This window comes from Lissotriton vulgaris, chromosome 5 (assembly GCF_964263255.1).
Source record: "Lissotriton vulgaris chromosome 5, aLisVul1.2, whole genome shotgun sequence".
NCBI classification, from domain to species: Eukaryota; Metazoa; Chordata; class Amphibia; order Caudata; family Salamandridae; genus Lissotriton; species Lissotriton vulgaris.
Genome location: NC_141693.1, coordinates 842,694,042 through 842,709,045, shown reverse-complemented (window position 1 = coordinate 842,709,045; position 15,004 = coordinate 842,694,042). Strand labels below are relative to the sequence as shown.

Sequence of the window (15,004 nt, the reverse complement as noted above, 5' to 3'; positions counted from 1 at the left end):
TTTACATTGACTGTGTGTTCATCACTAATTGATGCATTGCAATTTGATTTAAGATATTTTAAAAACAACTGTTCTAAAAATACAAAAAACTGAATATTCTACTTTCTTTTCGGGTCTAACATTGAGGCTGCATCTGAGAGATCCTCAATTAATTCCAGAAATTAAATTGCAATTGTAAATGAATCATGCAGCTGAGTCGCAGAGAAGCCCTCTAGCACTGAGTCCAGTAGTAAATAATAACAGACAGAGGGAGGCCGAATGTGTTATTCAAGTTGAGTATTTCTTAAAGGGGTTGTGGCTTTCGGATATGCATTTCGAAAGGCCTGAAAATAAAGAAAACAAATCCTGTAAAAATGTCAGATTTAATAAATCCTTAAAAATTAAGCACAGCTAAATAGTTCCCATCATCATCAGTATGGCAGAAAATCAGGTTGGACAATGCTACATGGAGCAAGACCTGTGGGGTCGCATATATATGAAAGTGATCACTCTCAGGCCCACTGCTTCTTCTTGGTGTTACCATCAGGTGTTTATTAACCAGTTGGGAAGGTAGGCGAGTAATGCCAAAATACGCATTTTTATCTAAAGAATCTTACTAATAACTGAATAGTTTAATCTATATAATGACAAATTGCATTGTATCTACTGAAAAGGCACAAAGGTCTTTGCCCTAATATTTCTAGATTGTTGAGCCTATATCACACGAAATCAACAACACCAAGCTCTTGAAATGGGTAGTTTACCAAGAAAGGAGATCATGGATGTTAGAGTTTGCAGGTACAAGGTTCAATGTTCTTTGTTCAACATAGTCAAGACAACAATTATTCAACATTAATACTAACATTTTTTATTTGGGTGGAAAATGTTATTTACTGATCTCAACAATTTCCATGATCCATACAGAAACACTGGCCAGAGCGGTGTGCTCAGTTACAGAGCATTTTTACACGAAAATATTTGTATCATTTAAAAAAATACACTTATGGAAAGATCAAGTTACACATTTATGACAGGTGTCAACTGCAGCAGTGTGTTTTTTGAGAGTATTCCCTTTGAATTGGCATTCATGCCTTCCATATTTGGCAGAATAATTCTTCTTTTCAGACCATCTAAAATTACAGAATTTGTAGATGCAAGACTGATACGGGTTCTGCAAGAAAAAAGAGAAAATAAGTTAGAAAGAGAGGGATTTGTTTACATACCAGACATACATTAAGACATATGAGTCACGTCAGTTTCATCACTGTCAGAGGAAATGATTATTTTAAAGTAACTACTGATGTATGGAATAGGGTGGCTAAATGTTGCTGGAGGATGGGACTTTACTCTAGGGGTGGACTAGGACCCTATGCCCTGGCAGTCCCACTCTGGGGATGCCTGGATCTAGTTCCACACATGCCGCTGGATAGAGGCTGGCCTACTTACTTGCGGGGACTTTTCCACAGATGGGATGCTCAAGACATTTGAGGAGTTGACAGAGGCCACAGGGCTTTCACCAGGAACTTCCTTCTATACTCTGCGCTGACGTGCCAGCTGTATTTGACCTGACATACAACTCATGACGCGTCCAATATGTCCCACTAGCTGCCACCACTTCCCACACACGGATGAGTCAGAAAGGCAGTGACATGCATTTACATGGCCTTACAACAAAAGAGAGGGTTGCACCACTCTATACTGAAGTAACAATGGGAGGCCAATGTCAGGCACGAACTGACGAAGGACTAGTGGGTGCAATGGTTACTCATAGTTGAGAGCATTTCCCTCAAGGCACGCTTTAAACATCTGCAGTTCAACTACCTAGAGCATACCTACTTGACTCCCCAACAGATAGACTGCATGCTTCCAGGGGCCATCCGTACCTGTGCAAGATCCACCGAGGTTAATGCTGACTTCAACCATAAGGTGTGGCTCTGTCCGACCATTGTGGAGTTATGGGAGGCGGTGATGATGCACATATCAGATATTGTGGGTATGCAGATTCCCACGGTGGCCACATACTGCCTTTTGGGGCTGATGAAATGCATAAAGAACATGCACAGATTTATCGACCTCGTTCTCTACCCCATCGAAATGGTGCAGGGCTCCCAGGGATGAGGTCCCCGAGGCCGAAATCACCCAGGGGAGGGGGCCCGCTGCCCTCTCCCCCTTATATTAATGCTGGGCCCTGGAAGATGGTGTCCTCTGGGTCGAAATCAGCCCAGAGAGGGACACTTTGTGCCCCTTCCCCCTAATATTAAAGCCAAGCCCTGTGGGATAGGATGCCTGGGGCTGAATTCAGCCTGGGGAGAGAGGATGAGTGCCTCCCTCTGAAAATGTCTCCAGGCCCTAGGGGATGGGGTCCCCAAGGCTGAGATCACCCCCTAAATATTACCCTGGGGAAGGCATAGCGTTGGCTCCATGCTGGGGGTTGGCCAAAAGCTATGCCCTGCAGCCAAACTTCCTGCCACGCCAGTGGCCATGCTTGCCAGGGGTAGGATTTGTATATCGTTACTAAATATTACTTTACGTTACAAAAAACACTAGAAATTCACTGAAAAAAAACATGTTTTATAGTAACGTTTTAGTTAGGTGAAATGGTCAGTAGTAACAGGGTTTAAACTGTAAAAACCATATAAATTAACTAATTATAGTAATCTCAAATAACTTTAACTCGTGCCCTAAGATAATTATAACTCACGCCCTCGCCATGCACTGCTACTTACCTCACATATTACATCATTCATGACATCTTCTATTACATCATTGATAATATCACTGCAACATCTGACGACGTGGCTCTTCATATAAGCCCTTGGGAACCACAAACGTACACACCTGCCCAAGCGCGTGGATACCCTCTTGGGTGATTAGTGCACTATACAAATCAATATAACATAACATATACATACCTATATATATTATCTACTGGGGGTCGGTGGAACCTAGTTTCCATAGGAAAAGCATTTTTTGACTTGGCTATAACTTTGTCGTTTGACCAATCTTCATGAAATTTTCCCAAAAAAGTGTCAAGGTGGGATCTATTGTTATGGAAATTGTGGGGGTGATCCGTTCAGTGGGGACCAAGAATTTGGGTCACGAAATAAGGTTGCGTTTGTAATGTTAATTCCCATTGGAACCTTTAGCCACACCTACAGCCCGAACTGCGGAACGGACTTACACCAAATTTGGCAGGGCGGTAGATGTTGGTTCAAGGAAGTGCCTTTTGCTTATTTGGTGTAATTCAATTCAGCAGTTGTTGAGAAATGTAAACGAAAAATTATAGTGATTTCTTTAGCGGCGAATCTTTCACGATGAATCGCAAATGCATGTGCCAACGGGAGTGCTCTGATTGAACAGAAAGTTGCGGCTGCTATTTTATCTATTGAGAATTGTTCCTGGGGCTGATAATTTGTGTGAAAGCCCAAATAAGGGGTCAGAGTGGAGATACTCTGACCTCATGGTCGAGAAATGGGGGTGTTAGTGACACAAGTTATGTGATTTTTTCTTAAACACGGCCAAATTTGCGACAACGTCGCAACCGCCAGCGTGCCCCTCCCCCCGGGTACCATTGCGGGGACATTGTGACTATCAACGTCATCGCCAACATTGGTTGAAATAAAAAAAATATAGATCAGTAAATCATTAATATGCATTGTTATAGAGATATTGAGATGTTTCTATAGAGTTATTCATATAGTGAGTTATCGACTGTGATGGTTAGAATTAATTATATAGTTATCATTTTTTAATGTGGTGGTGGCTATTGAATTCCTGCTTTTGTGACGTAACCACAGGGATCACGGTTACCGACATTGCGATAATCGGCCTCACTGCGTAAACGGAAAAAAAGGTTTAGAGATTGTTGTTCTAGAGATACACTAGAAAAACATGAGTTTGAAGTGTACATTAATAAACCCCAAGTGTGTAAAATACTGTAGTACGTGTGCATATATGTGTTTTGCCTTTATGGAAACGGTGTGACCGTTGTGGTTAATGGCGACGTCGCAACGTCTCAAATAACTGCAAAACAGAAAATACATCTGAAAGAAGGTTTTTAAAGAAACTTAGTATACAAATATGAGTTTAAACATGCTTGGAAAGAAGTGTGTATATAGTAATATGTGTAGGGAAATGTTTAAAGTGGTTAGTTTTGTTTCCTGTTATCGTGACGTATCTGCCAGAATTGCTTTGTTGTCACAAATATTAAAAAGAAAAAAAACCCTTATTAATCCACGAAGAAAATACAAGCTTCTAAAAATACCCCTTATAGAGTCATTTTAGATAGAAAATACAATTTAAAAACCTTAAAAATTCAATTAAAAAATCATAAGTTACATGTACGTTATAGTTGGGAAATAGAACTTGAAAAACCTTAGAAATTCAATTTGAGATGTCATCAGTGATGTCACTGACCATGTCATGAGTGATGTAATATGTGAGGTCATAAACAGTGCATTGCCGGAGCGCAAGTTATAGTTAGCTCAGCTAACTAGAACTGCTGAATTTCTCTGGTTTTGTATGAGTGCAATATCACCCTAACTATAACGTCCCTGTAAGCTTTGTTTTTTTCTGTGAATTTCTAAGGTTTTTTAAAATTATTTTCCCAACTAGAACGTCCCTGTAAAGTTTGCTTTTTTCAGTGATATATATGTATGTATATATATATATATTCACTGAAAAAACCAATAGGTTTCACACACGTTATAGTTAGGAATTAGCATTTAAAAAACCTTTGAAATTCACTGAAAAAACCATAGGTTTCACACCAGTTATAGTTAGCTGGACATTTTACTCATACAAAACCATTGAAATTCCCCCGTTATAGTTAGTTGTACTCACTATAACTCGCGCGCCCGCAATCCACTGCTGATGATGTCACATATTACATCATTCATGACATGGTCAGTGACATCACTGATGACATCACTGATGACATCTCAAATGACATCACTGATGACATCATCCAGTGAATGTGGTTTGCTTTGATATTTAAATATGTATTATAAATACACTACTTTGTATTGAAGAATGAGTGGATATATCAATATAAATGTGTGGATGGTGGATTTAGTAGCAGTGTCATTGGTTGTTTCCTTGACTATTTTGTAGAGTCTCACTATATATAATGTGTAGTTACTAAAGTGTGTGAAAATCTTTATTGCTTTGTCTTAATTGCTATGGTAAAGACTATATTTGTAATTAGTTTCTTAACTGAGTATTTGTATGGGTAAATTAATGTCTATGTGGTTTGGTGGGATGTGTGTGATTGCCTAAAAGTGTGTGAATAGTTCATTCAGTAGGTATATGAGGTTAAGACTACATGTTATAACAGTTTTTTCAGTGAGTGTATATGTTTATGGGTGTGGTGGTTTTGAAATATTTCTCTCAATGGTACATCTCCATTAAACTTGAAAAAAAGGCAGTGTATGTGACAGTTATATCTTATTGTGCTTAAGACTTAGTGATTGTATGAGTCACTATATGGATAACTGTATACTTGTAATAGTGATTTTATAATACACTAAGTGTGAGTTACTATCTATATAAATAGATGAAGTGGTTGTATAAGTGTATAGATGAATAAATGTAAGTATAATCAATTGTTTGCATAAGTCAGAAGGATGTCTTTATAAGCAACTTTTTGGGGGGGTGTGGTCCCTCCTTCCTGAGCCATTAAGGGGCCCCAGGGACTCCATACCCCAGGGCAGATTAATTATTTCAGGGAAAGTGCTTCCCCTCCCCAAGCCTGTGTAAGACCTAGGTCCCCAGCTTCTCTAGAGATGAGGAATTAGGCTTTTTGTGGCGGTCCCTACTGGAGGCCAGCAGTCACTTTAGCCTGAAGAAGTTCACTTAAAGGTGTGTTTCCCAAAAAACCTTACTGGTATTGTCAGAGCTGGCAGCCAGCCAAATGTCCTTATGAGAGGCAGAAGGAGCCTATAGGACATATGAAATATAAGAGCCATGCAGAGGTAAATTGCTAAATAGCAAAGTCCAACCAGGATGGTAAGCAAATAATGTAATTGTTTGTCCTGGTGGAGCTTTGCCAGCAAGACAGAAGTTGCAGAAAACGGCCTCAATGTGCCCTCATCCACGTGAGATAGGACTAATAAGCCTTAATTTGAATAAAAGAAGCATTGGCAAAGGTATGGCCTGTCCCTGTATAATATGGTATGGCATTTCATTTTATAGTATGGTATGGTCTGTCAATGTGTAGTAAGGTATGACTATTATTTGGCCAGACATTGTATAGTATGGTATGACACAGCCTGTCATTCGATGGTATGGTATGGCCTGTCATTAACTAGTACGGTATAGTAAGGTATGACCTGTCATTGTACGGATTATGTTACTTACCCAGTAAGCATCTGTTCTTGGCATGCAGAGCTGCAGATTCACATGTTTTGCATTCTCCTGCCATCTAGTGCTGGGTCCGGATGTTTGCAAGTTGTTTTTCTTCGAAGAAGTCTTACGAGTGACGAGGTACGGTGATTCCTCCTTTCGGTGATAATGCGCATGGGCAGCGACTCCATTGTTAGATTGTTTTACCGCAAGAGGGTGAGAATGGAGTAAGTGAGTGTAGTAAAGAGATGTTCATGTATATGTAACGTAACTAAAGATAACTAACAACTACAGGTGTCCGGGGAGATAAAAGGGTGCATGTGAATCTACAGCTCCACATGCCAAGAACAGATGCTTACTTGGTAAGTAACATAACCTGTTAGAAGCATGTGCGCTGTGGAGACACATGCTTTGCATAGATTATATAGCAGTGATCTCCCAAAGCAGCAGCTAACCAGTAGATGTTGCAGTTGTCTAGAAAAGTGTCTTTAGCACTGCTTGTCCTACATTGGCTAGTTGGTGTGCTAACACATCCACACAATAGTGTTTAGAAAATGTGCGTGGTGAAGACCATGTTGCTGCTTTACAGATATCAGCAATAGGAATGTTACCAAAAAAGGTCATGGATGCCCCTATTATGCGAATGCAATGCGCTCTAGGGCGTATAGATAAAGTTCTTTTAGCTTTAGCATAGCAGGTTTGAATGCATTTAACAATCCATCTGGAAATGCCTGATTTAGAGATAGGATTTCCTTTGTGAGGAGGAGAAAATGCTACAAAAAGTTGCTTTCTTTTACGAAAAAGTTTTGTGCTATCACTATAATAAAATAACGCTCTAATCACATCAAGTGTGTGAAGAGCTCTTTCTGCTACAGAATCCGTTTGAGAGAAGAACACAGGTAACTCAACAGATTGGTTAATGTGAAAAGCAGAAATGACTTAAGGAAGAAATTTATGATTGGTGCACAGAACTACCCTATCTTTATGAAGCTGAAAGAAGGTGTCAGGTCCCATAATAGAGCGCCGACGGACGCACCGATGAACACTGCCATCGGGAGCATTTCCGGACTACAAGTCCCGTGATGCTTTGCGACGCGATAGTTATTGAGCAAGCGGAGGAAACTTCATTTAAATGCTTCCGGGGCGCCAGAGCGCTGCCGATTATTCTGTGTGTTTATTCCAGACGGAGCGGAACAGAGAAGCCAGTCTGGTAAGGGTGTCTATTGACACCGGGTTCTTTTCTGGGCATTTCCTCCAGCCACTGGAACCTGTGAGCTCTAAAGGAGCTTTGCATTTGGAACATTCGTCCTTGAGCTTTTGTCAGCTGTGCCTTCGCTCCGCTTTCCTGAATCCGTTCTCGGCTGAGGACTATCAGGGGAGTTAAGACGCCTCCATTCCTTTGGTCCTAAGTTTGGTAGTTCGTGTCGCGTCCTTGTCTCTAGGTTGATGAGGTGAAGTACTGGACTCCTACTAGGAGAAGGACGCCACACAACATCTTGTTGTATTGGGTGAATTCCAGCTGATGGTAGAGGAAAACAACTCTATAATTCCTTTGGGGAAAGTGATGTTAACTCCCTGATGTGGCATATATACTTTTGGTTCTAGTGACATTTCACCTTTTTACCTTCCGAGGGATACCTGTTTCTGCTATATATCCTCTAACCCCTCCATACTGCGGTTCAGGAGTTATTGGTCTGCTAGCATGTCTGAAGTTTTACAACTGATTTTTTTCTTCTTCTTTGTTGTGTATATAGCAGGGGTCTGTGTGGATTGGCAAGTGGTATTGCTCTCATCTCCCCTGTGACGCTTCGCATAACAAATAGAGGGGTATGTAAACACATATACAGAAGGTTTTCTATGCTCGGCTTAAAACAGCAGATACTTCATGTTCCTTTGTGTTTTCCCTTTATTTCAGCCGTGCCTTTACTTGCCACCTGTCATACAGAGGCGACTCATCTGCACCAGATTACTGCAACAAGCATATTATCTTTTTTACAGGTATTACTATAGCACCATAGAATAGAGGGAAGGGTAGGTGAAGGGGAACTGTAAGAATGTACCTTTGATACTGCTCCTATTCAGTACTTGTATCTTTGTTTGTTTCCAGATCTCCCTCCCCGCTGATCCTTCCACAGCTTAATCTCTTCAATAGCCTGTGTTTAAACAGCTCTCAGACTTGAAGCTATTGAGAGGTGTACCCCATTTGAGCATCAAACCAGCCTCGAGGACATATGATGATTACAGAAGGGTTCTTCTAAAGTTAATGCCCTAATAAAGTGATTGTAAGGAGAAAGGCAACCTTCCATGAAAGGAACTGCAAAGGACATTGTGTAAAGGCTCAAAGGGTGGACCCATGAGTCTTGTAAGTACAATGTTAAGATTCCACACCGGTGCCAGAGTTATTCTGGGTGGAACGACTCTTTTTAAGCCTCCCAAAAAGGCTTTAATCACAGGAACTTTGAACGTGGATAAATGCTGTCTGTTTTGTAAATATGCAGTGACTGCTGCAAGGTGCAATCTAATAGATGTATAAGGTAAACTGGATCGTTGGAGATGCAGCAGGTAACAAATAATGTTTTGAACTGAAGCATCTAAAGGATTAATTTTGTTGTTATCACAATAGAGAAAACGTTTCTATTTTGCTGCATAACAAGCTCTAGTGGTAGACTTTCTTGCTTCTTTTAAGATATGCATACAGTCTGGTGATAGATACAAATATCCAAACTCCATGACTTCAGGAGCCAAATCGCTAAATTGAGCTCCCTTGGGTTTCGGTGCCTGATTTCTCCATGGCTCTGTGTGAGAAGGTTGGAGTTGAGATGCAGCCTTTGATGTGGAACCACGGGTAGTTCTAACAATTTGGTGAACTAAGGTTGACAAGCCCATGTGGGGGCTACTAGAATCAGTGTGACTGATGTTTGCCTGAGCTTCCGAACCAGAAACGGAAGGAGTGGGAGATGCAGAAAAGCATAGGCAAATATCCCTGACCAATTCATCCATATGGCATTGCCTTTGGAGAGAGGGTGTCATAACCTGGAGACGAAGTTTAGGCATTTTGCGTTGTTCACTGTGGTGAACAGATGTGTCTGTGGGAATCCCCATTCTCGAAAATATGGAAGGTGAACTTGAGGATGAAGTTCTCACATGTCCATTTGCTGTCTCCTTCTGCTGAGGAGGTCGCCAATCTGATTTTTCACCCTTGGATGCTCTGACAAGAGATGAATTTTATGATGGATTGCCCGAATCCAAATGGTCTGAGAGAGGCGTGACAGTTAGAGAGAATGTGTCCCCCTGTTTTTGTATATAGTAAATAGCTGTCTTGTCCGGACGAACTAAGAAAACTTTGCCTATGAGGTGAGACTGAAAAGTTTTGAGTGGTAGAAATACTGCTAGAAGCTCTAGATAGTTGATGTGTAGATGTTTGTGCTTGGTGTCCTAGAGATTGCGTAATCTTGGAGATGGGCACCCCAACATGATAGAGATGTGTCTGCTGTTAGTACGATCTGTGGAATAGGGTCGATGAAGGGCTGCCCTTTTGATACATTTTATGGATGGCACCACTGCAGAGAGCGATAGGTGCGGCTGCCTACCAACACTAGATCCGTCAATTGACCCTGTGATTGATTCCACTGACGTGCTAAGCATTCTTGAAGGGGACGCATGTGTAGTCTTACATGAGGCACTATTGCTATACATGAAGCCATCATCCCTAGCAATTGCATGAAGGTTCTGGCTGGTAATTTTTGGGTGGCCTGAAACGGAAGTAACAGAGCTTGAATATTGCCAATTCTGTCTGCTTTGGGAGAGGCTAGAGCATTTAGAGTGTCAAGAGTGGCTCCCAGATAAGATTGGTGTCTGTGAAGGCTGCTGGTGAGACTTTGATGCGTTTACCATGAAACCCAACCGGTGGAGTAAGTCTAGCATGACCTGAGTGTGTTGTAGACACTATTAGTGTGTGCTGGCTTTGATGAGCCTGTTGTCTTGGTACGGGAAGATGTAGATCTGTTACCTTCTGAGATAAACTGCCACTACTGCTAGATATTTCATGAACACTCTTGGGGCAGTAGTTACACTGAATGCGAGTACTTTCAATTGATAGTGTTTGCCTGCTATCACAAATTGGAGGAATTTGCGATGAGCTGGATGTATAGGAATGTGAAAGTATGCATCTTTTAAGTACAGTGTGGACATAAAATTGCCTTGCTGTAGAAGTGGAGGCACCTATTGAAGTGTTACCATATGAAAATGTTCTGAGAGTGTGTATGGGTTTAACACTCTAAAAACCAAAATGGGCTTTAAGGAGTCGTCCGTTTTAGGAATTAGAAAATATAGAGAATAAACCCTGAACCTTGGTAGTGTAACGGAACTGGTTCTATGGCTCCTTTCTGTAAGAGGGATTGCACCTCTTGAATGGGTAACTAACTGTAAATGGTCTGACAACAGTTTGTAATTGTGAGGTGGAATGTTTGGAGGATTGGTGGTAAGCTCCAGGAAATAAACATGACGGATAATGTTGAGGGCCAATTTGTCGGTTGTTATGGATAGCTAAATGAGGAGAAACTATTAAAATCTTCCACCGACAGGTGTTAAGTCATCGGGTGAGAGTATGGGCAAGTCACTGTTTGTTAGGGTAAGGGGTGTTACGTGTGGAGGCGCCTGTACCCCTACCTTTGGAATAATTTCCTCTATACCCTCCTCTATAAAAACCTCTAGAGGGAGAGGATTGAGTATTGCTTTTGTAAGTGGAAGCATTTGGGTCTGAGGATGTGGTTTTGGACCCTCCTCTGTAAAAAGAGTAACAAAAGGAGCCTCTATTTGATGGGGATTGGAATGCTCCCATGGACTTTGCCACTTCAGTATCTTTTTTCATTTATTCTACGGATTGGTCAACTACAGGACCAAACAGGTGTTCTTTGTCAAAAGGGGTGTTTCAAATAGATTGTTGAATCTCAGGTTTAAAACCTGAAATCCTAAGCCATGCATGCCTTCTGAGGAGAATGTTGTTATTTAGCTCCCTAGCACCGGTGTCAGCAGCACATCTAATGGAAGAGTTAGAAATATGTTTGCCGTCTTGAACTAACTCTTTTGCTTTGTTTTTGTGTTCTTCTGGGAGATATTAGAGCAGTTGCTCCATCTAATAAATGAGTGCTCTGTCGTACCTAGCTAGCAGGCCTTGTGTATTTGCGATGCGCCAGTGATTAGCAACTTGCACGGCTACACGTTTGCCTGAAGCATCTATGAGCTTAGATTATTTATCTGGGGAAGGAGCATAACCAAAAGTTTGTGAATTAGCTCTTTTGCAAGCGTTGGACAATACAAGGGAGGCTGCTGACCTTTAATAAAGATAGGATCAGATGGTGAAGGTTTTCTTTTTTATCGACTTTAGGAGTCAAAATGCGTGCTTGCACGGGGTCTTTGAAAATGTCATCCGTTTGCCTCATTATGCCATTCAGCATAGGGAGTGTCTTGACCCGTGTGTGGCCCCAAGTTTCTCAAATAAAAAGTCCTCTTCTAATGACTCTTTATGTAACGCCACTTCATGGTACTCTGCTGCTCTAGCAATGAGTTCCTGATAAGCCACATTATCATCAGGTGGGGAAGGCTTTGCAGGGTAAAGTTCTGGGTCATTGTCTAATGGAGGCTCAATGGTGTAATCCTTCCATGGGTCTATAGGTAAATGAATATCTTCCTCAACAATTTCTCCCTCTTCAGGCTGTGAAAGTCTAGACCCCTGAGGTGTAATGCGTAAAGGATCTAAATGTGCCACATCTTTCTTCTTTAAAGGAATCTTATAGTGAGAATCCTCAGAAGGAAGCTTGTATTTAACTGGAGATTTAGCATGAATATGTCTTGTATCAGGATTGATATAAATCTTCTTTTATTTGGGATCCAGTTTGGGATGAACAGTGTCTAGGTTAGAGTCAGAAGATTCAAAACTGCTGTCTTGATTTTGTCACCAAATGTTTCGGTCCTGAGATGGACTTGCTTTCTAGGTGCGGAAGTTTCAGCTCCGAAACATGCTTTTCTTTGGGCGTGGAGGATTTCGGTTCCAAACCAGATTTGGGTTTCGAACTGGAAGGTTTTGTATCTGAAGAGGATTTCGGTCGACTCTGTCCAAAGCCGGCAGGCTTGACTATTTGTTTTGGTGCCGAGCCAGAAGGCGGGGCGTCGCAAACATCGTCTCAGTGCCAACCGTGACCAGAAGGCAGAGGTGGTGCTGAAGCCTTACGAGTTTTGAGTATGGGCTTAAGGGGCAGAGGGTCATTGGGACTCAGGGCACCCTGTCCTGAAGGCACATCTTCAGACCCCATGTCTATTTCAAGTTTAGAAACAGACTCTGGAACCGAGATGGCCTCTTCTTCTTCTGCCGCTGACTCTTCAACATCATCATGCTCGATTCTTTACGGAAGATATCCGGGGTGTGTTGAATATTCTGATGCTGCATTTCATAACGTCGCGCCTGTCGATCCCGAAGAGTCTTCTTAGACCAAAACGATTTACAAGCATTGCAGTTGTCTCCCTTGATCTCCGGAGAGAAGCACAAGTTACACACTTTATGTAAGTCGGTGTGAGGATACTTAGCTTGGCACCGAGGACATCATTTAAACAGAGTCTGTTCCATTGACAGAAAACTGGACCAATGCAGTCAGGCCCGAAGGCCACCCACAAAGTGTTTTGATTGAGAATGAAGGATTTGTTGACCGAAGGAATACGCGGAGGAGTAGGAAACGTGTATGACACAATACCATTGAGAGAAGAATGGATTGCGCACCGTTGGGAACGTGAAGAATGGTTTTGTACCAGCGTACAGCAATACACATCCGGACCTGATGGCAGAAAACAACAATCTAACAATGGAGTCGATGCCCATTCGCACTATCACCGAAAGGAGGAGTCACCTTACCTTGTAACTCGAAAGACTTCTTCGGAGAAAAACAACTTGCAAACATCCGGACCCAAGACTAGATGGCAGGAGTATGGAAAGCATGTGTATCTACAGCACACATGCCCCGAACATTATGTTAAGGCTTGGCTCAGTATGGGATGGTATGGTATGTCGTTGCATAGTATGGTATGGGGTGTCATTGTATAGTATGGCCTGCCATGGTATAGTATAGTATGGTATGGTAATCTTTGTTACAGTATATTCATTAAGCCATGGGAAGAAGCACACTAGGAGCATCCAAGGCTTTACAATATAATGTTATTTTCACTGTAGAATGTTCTATCCAACCCGCAATCATACAAACATGAACCAATTTAAAACACAAACACAAAAACATTTTAATCATGCTCAAGCATCTCATAAATCATGAAACGCGTAAAAAAGCACTTAGTTATAAACAATATAAGTGATTACTCAATAGCGATTGAGCAAAGCCATTATTGTAATTGGCATTTATTGTTATGAGTGACACTAACAACATGTGGCATGCTGGTCTATGCAGCACCAAAGAGTAGAAGGGGAGACGATGAAAAGAAAAAGCGAACACAAATGAACACGGTAAACAAGCAGGTGAAACCAACGTGGAGCAAAACCAAGAACAAGACAGCCTAATAACCCCACACACTCGTACTAAGTGCTGCAAGTAGAAGAAAAAATAGGCTGAAGAGAAAATTGGAAGCAGAGGAAAGACACTTCCAAAAAACAAAGGACGCTGTACATGGTCCATGATTCTAGGACGGGGAAAACACACGGAGAGAGTGAAGTTAAATCTACACTTCCAGCTGGTGTTCATTAATAAATGGACACTTAAAAAAAAATGTTAAGTAGGTATGATAGAAAAGATAAATCAAGGATGCGAGTCCATTGAGGTTAGTTGTTAGCAACAGGATTAGTGTCAGCTTAGTAAACTTCTCTCTTCTGGTCTTGACAAGAAAGACATGATTCAGCAAGTTAAAATAGCAGCCAGAACCCAGCAGCACGGAAACGGTTGCATCAAAGGGAGGGCGACAGGGATTTATGCAGCTTTTGCAATCATATCACCGTCACATAGTCCACTAGAATGCACACTTTTGTGACTACTATTTGCACATTATGTTTGAAACGCTGACCTCAAAACCATATAAGTGAGTGAATAAGGCGAGATGTATTTTCTACTTTTACTTCTAAAACCAGTATCAAAATACACAGGTCAGACTGTAGTGCATAACAGTATCAATACATTTTAAAGGAGTATGAAGGCCTGGGGACTATTGCACACATGTATGATGAAAGTACCATAGGTTTTCTTGCAAGCATCATTCGTTTTGGCAGCTTGGCTATGGAGTTCAGGAGTTCATGTGCTTACGTAATTGCGCAAGTGGCTAGTTGTGGCAGGGTTTCTGGTGCTGATCAAGGAGCATTTTCAACAAGCTAAGACTCTTTTCGACCATTTGTACTTTGTGATAGAGAAATGTAGGATATCATTGCAATGTTTCTGACTCTGCATGGTTCCGGTTCAGCTAGTACGACAGCTTCAGAGTCCAATGGCCTTGTTCATCATGTTTGTGCCTCATGCCAGATGGCAGCTTTGAGCTTTTCAGTGGTACCTGAGAAGGCTGTGGACGGGAGCCTCTTAGCCTAGGTGCCGACCACCCATCCAGACCTCCACTTCTGGAGGTGTCCCTACAACCTGACTGTGGGTCATGTCTTCAACCCTCCAAGATGCAGTCTATCATGTTCACGGATATCTCTTCTGGG

At 41.7% G+C, this 15,004-nt stretch overlaps 1 protein-coding gene across 1 annotated transcript in view; it reads right to left on the bottom strand.

The window, feature by feature from the left end:
* Positions 1 to 727: 727 nt before the first annotated feature.
* STOX1 (storkhead box 1) overlaps positions 728 to 15,004 on the bottom strand; it is a 191,395-nt gene continuing 177,118 nt past the window's right edge. The window contains exon 4 of the mRNA XM_086922389.1: positions 728 to 1,150. Coding sequence (XP_086778515.1) covers positions 997 to 1,150 — 154 coding nt within the window. The 3' untranslated portion in view covers positions 728 to 996. The remainder of the gene's footprint in view (positions 1,151 to 15,004) is intronic.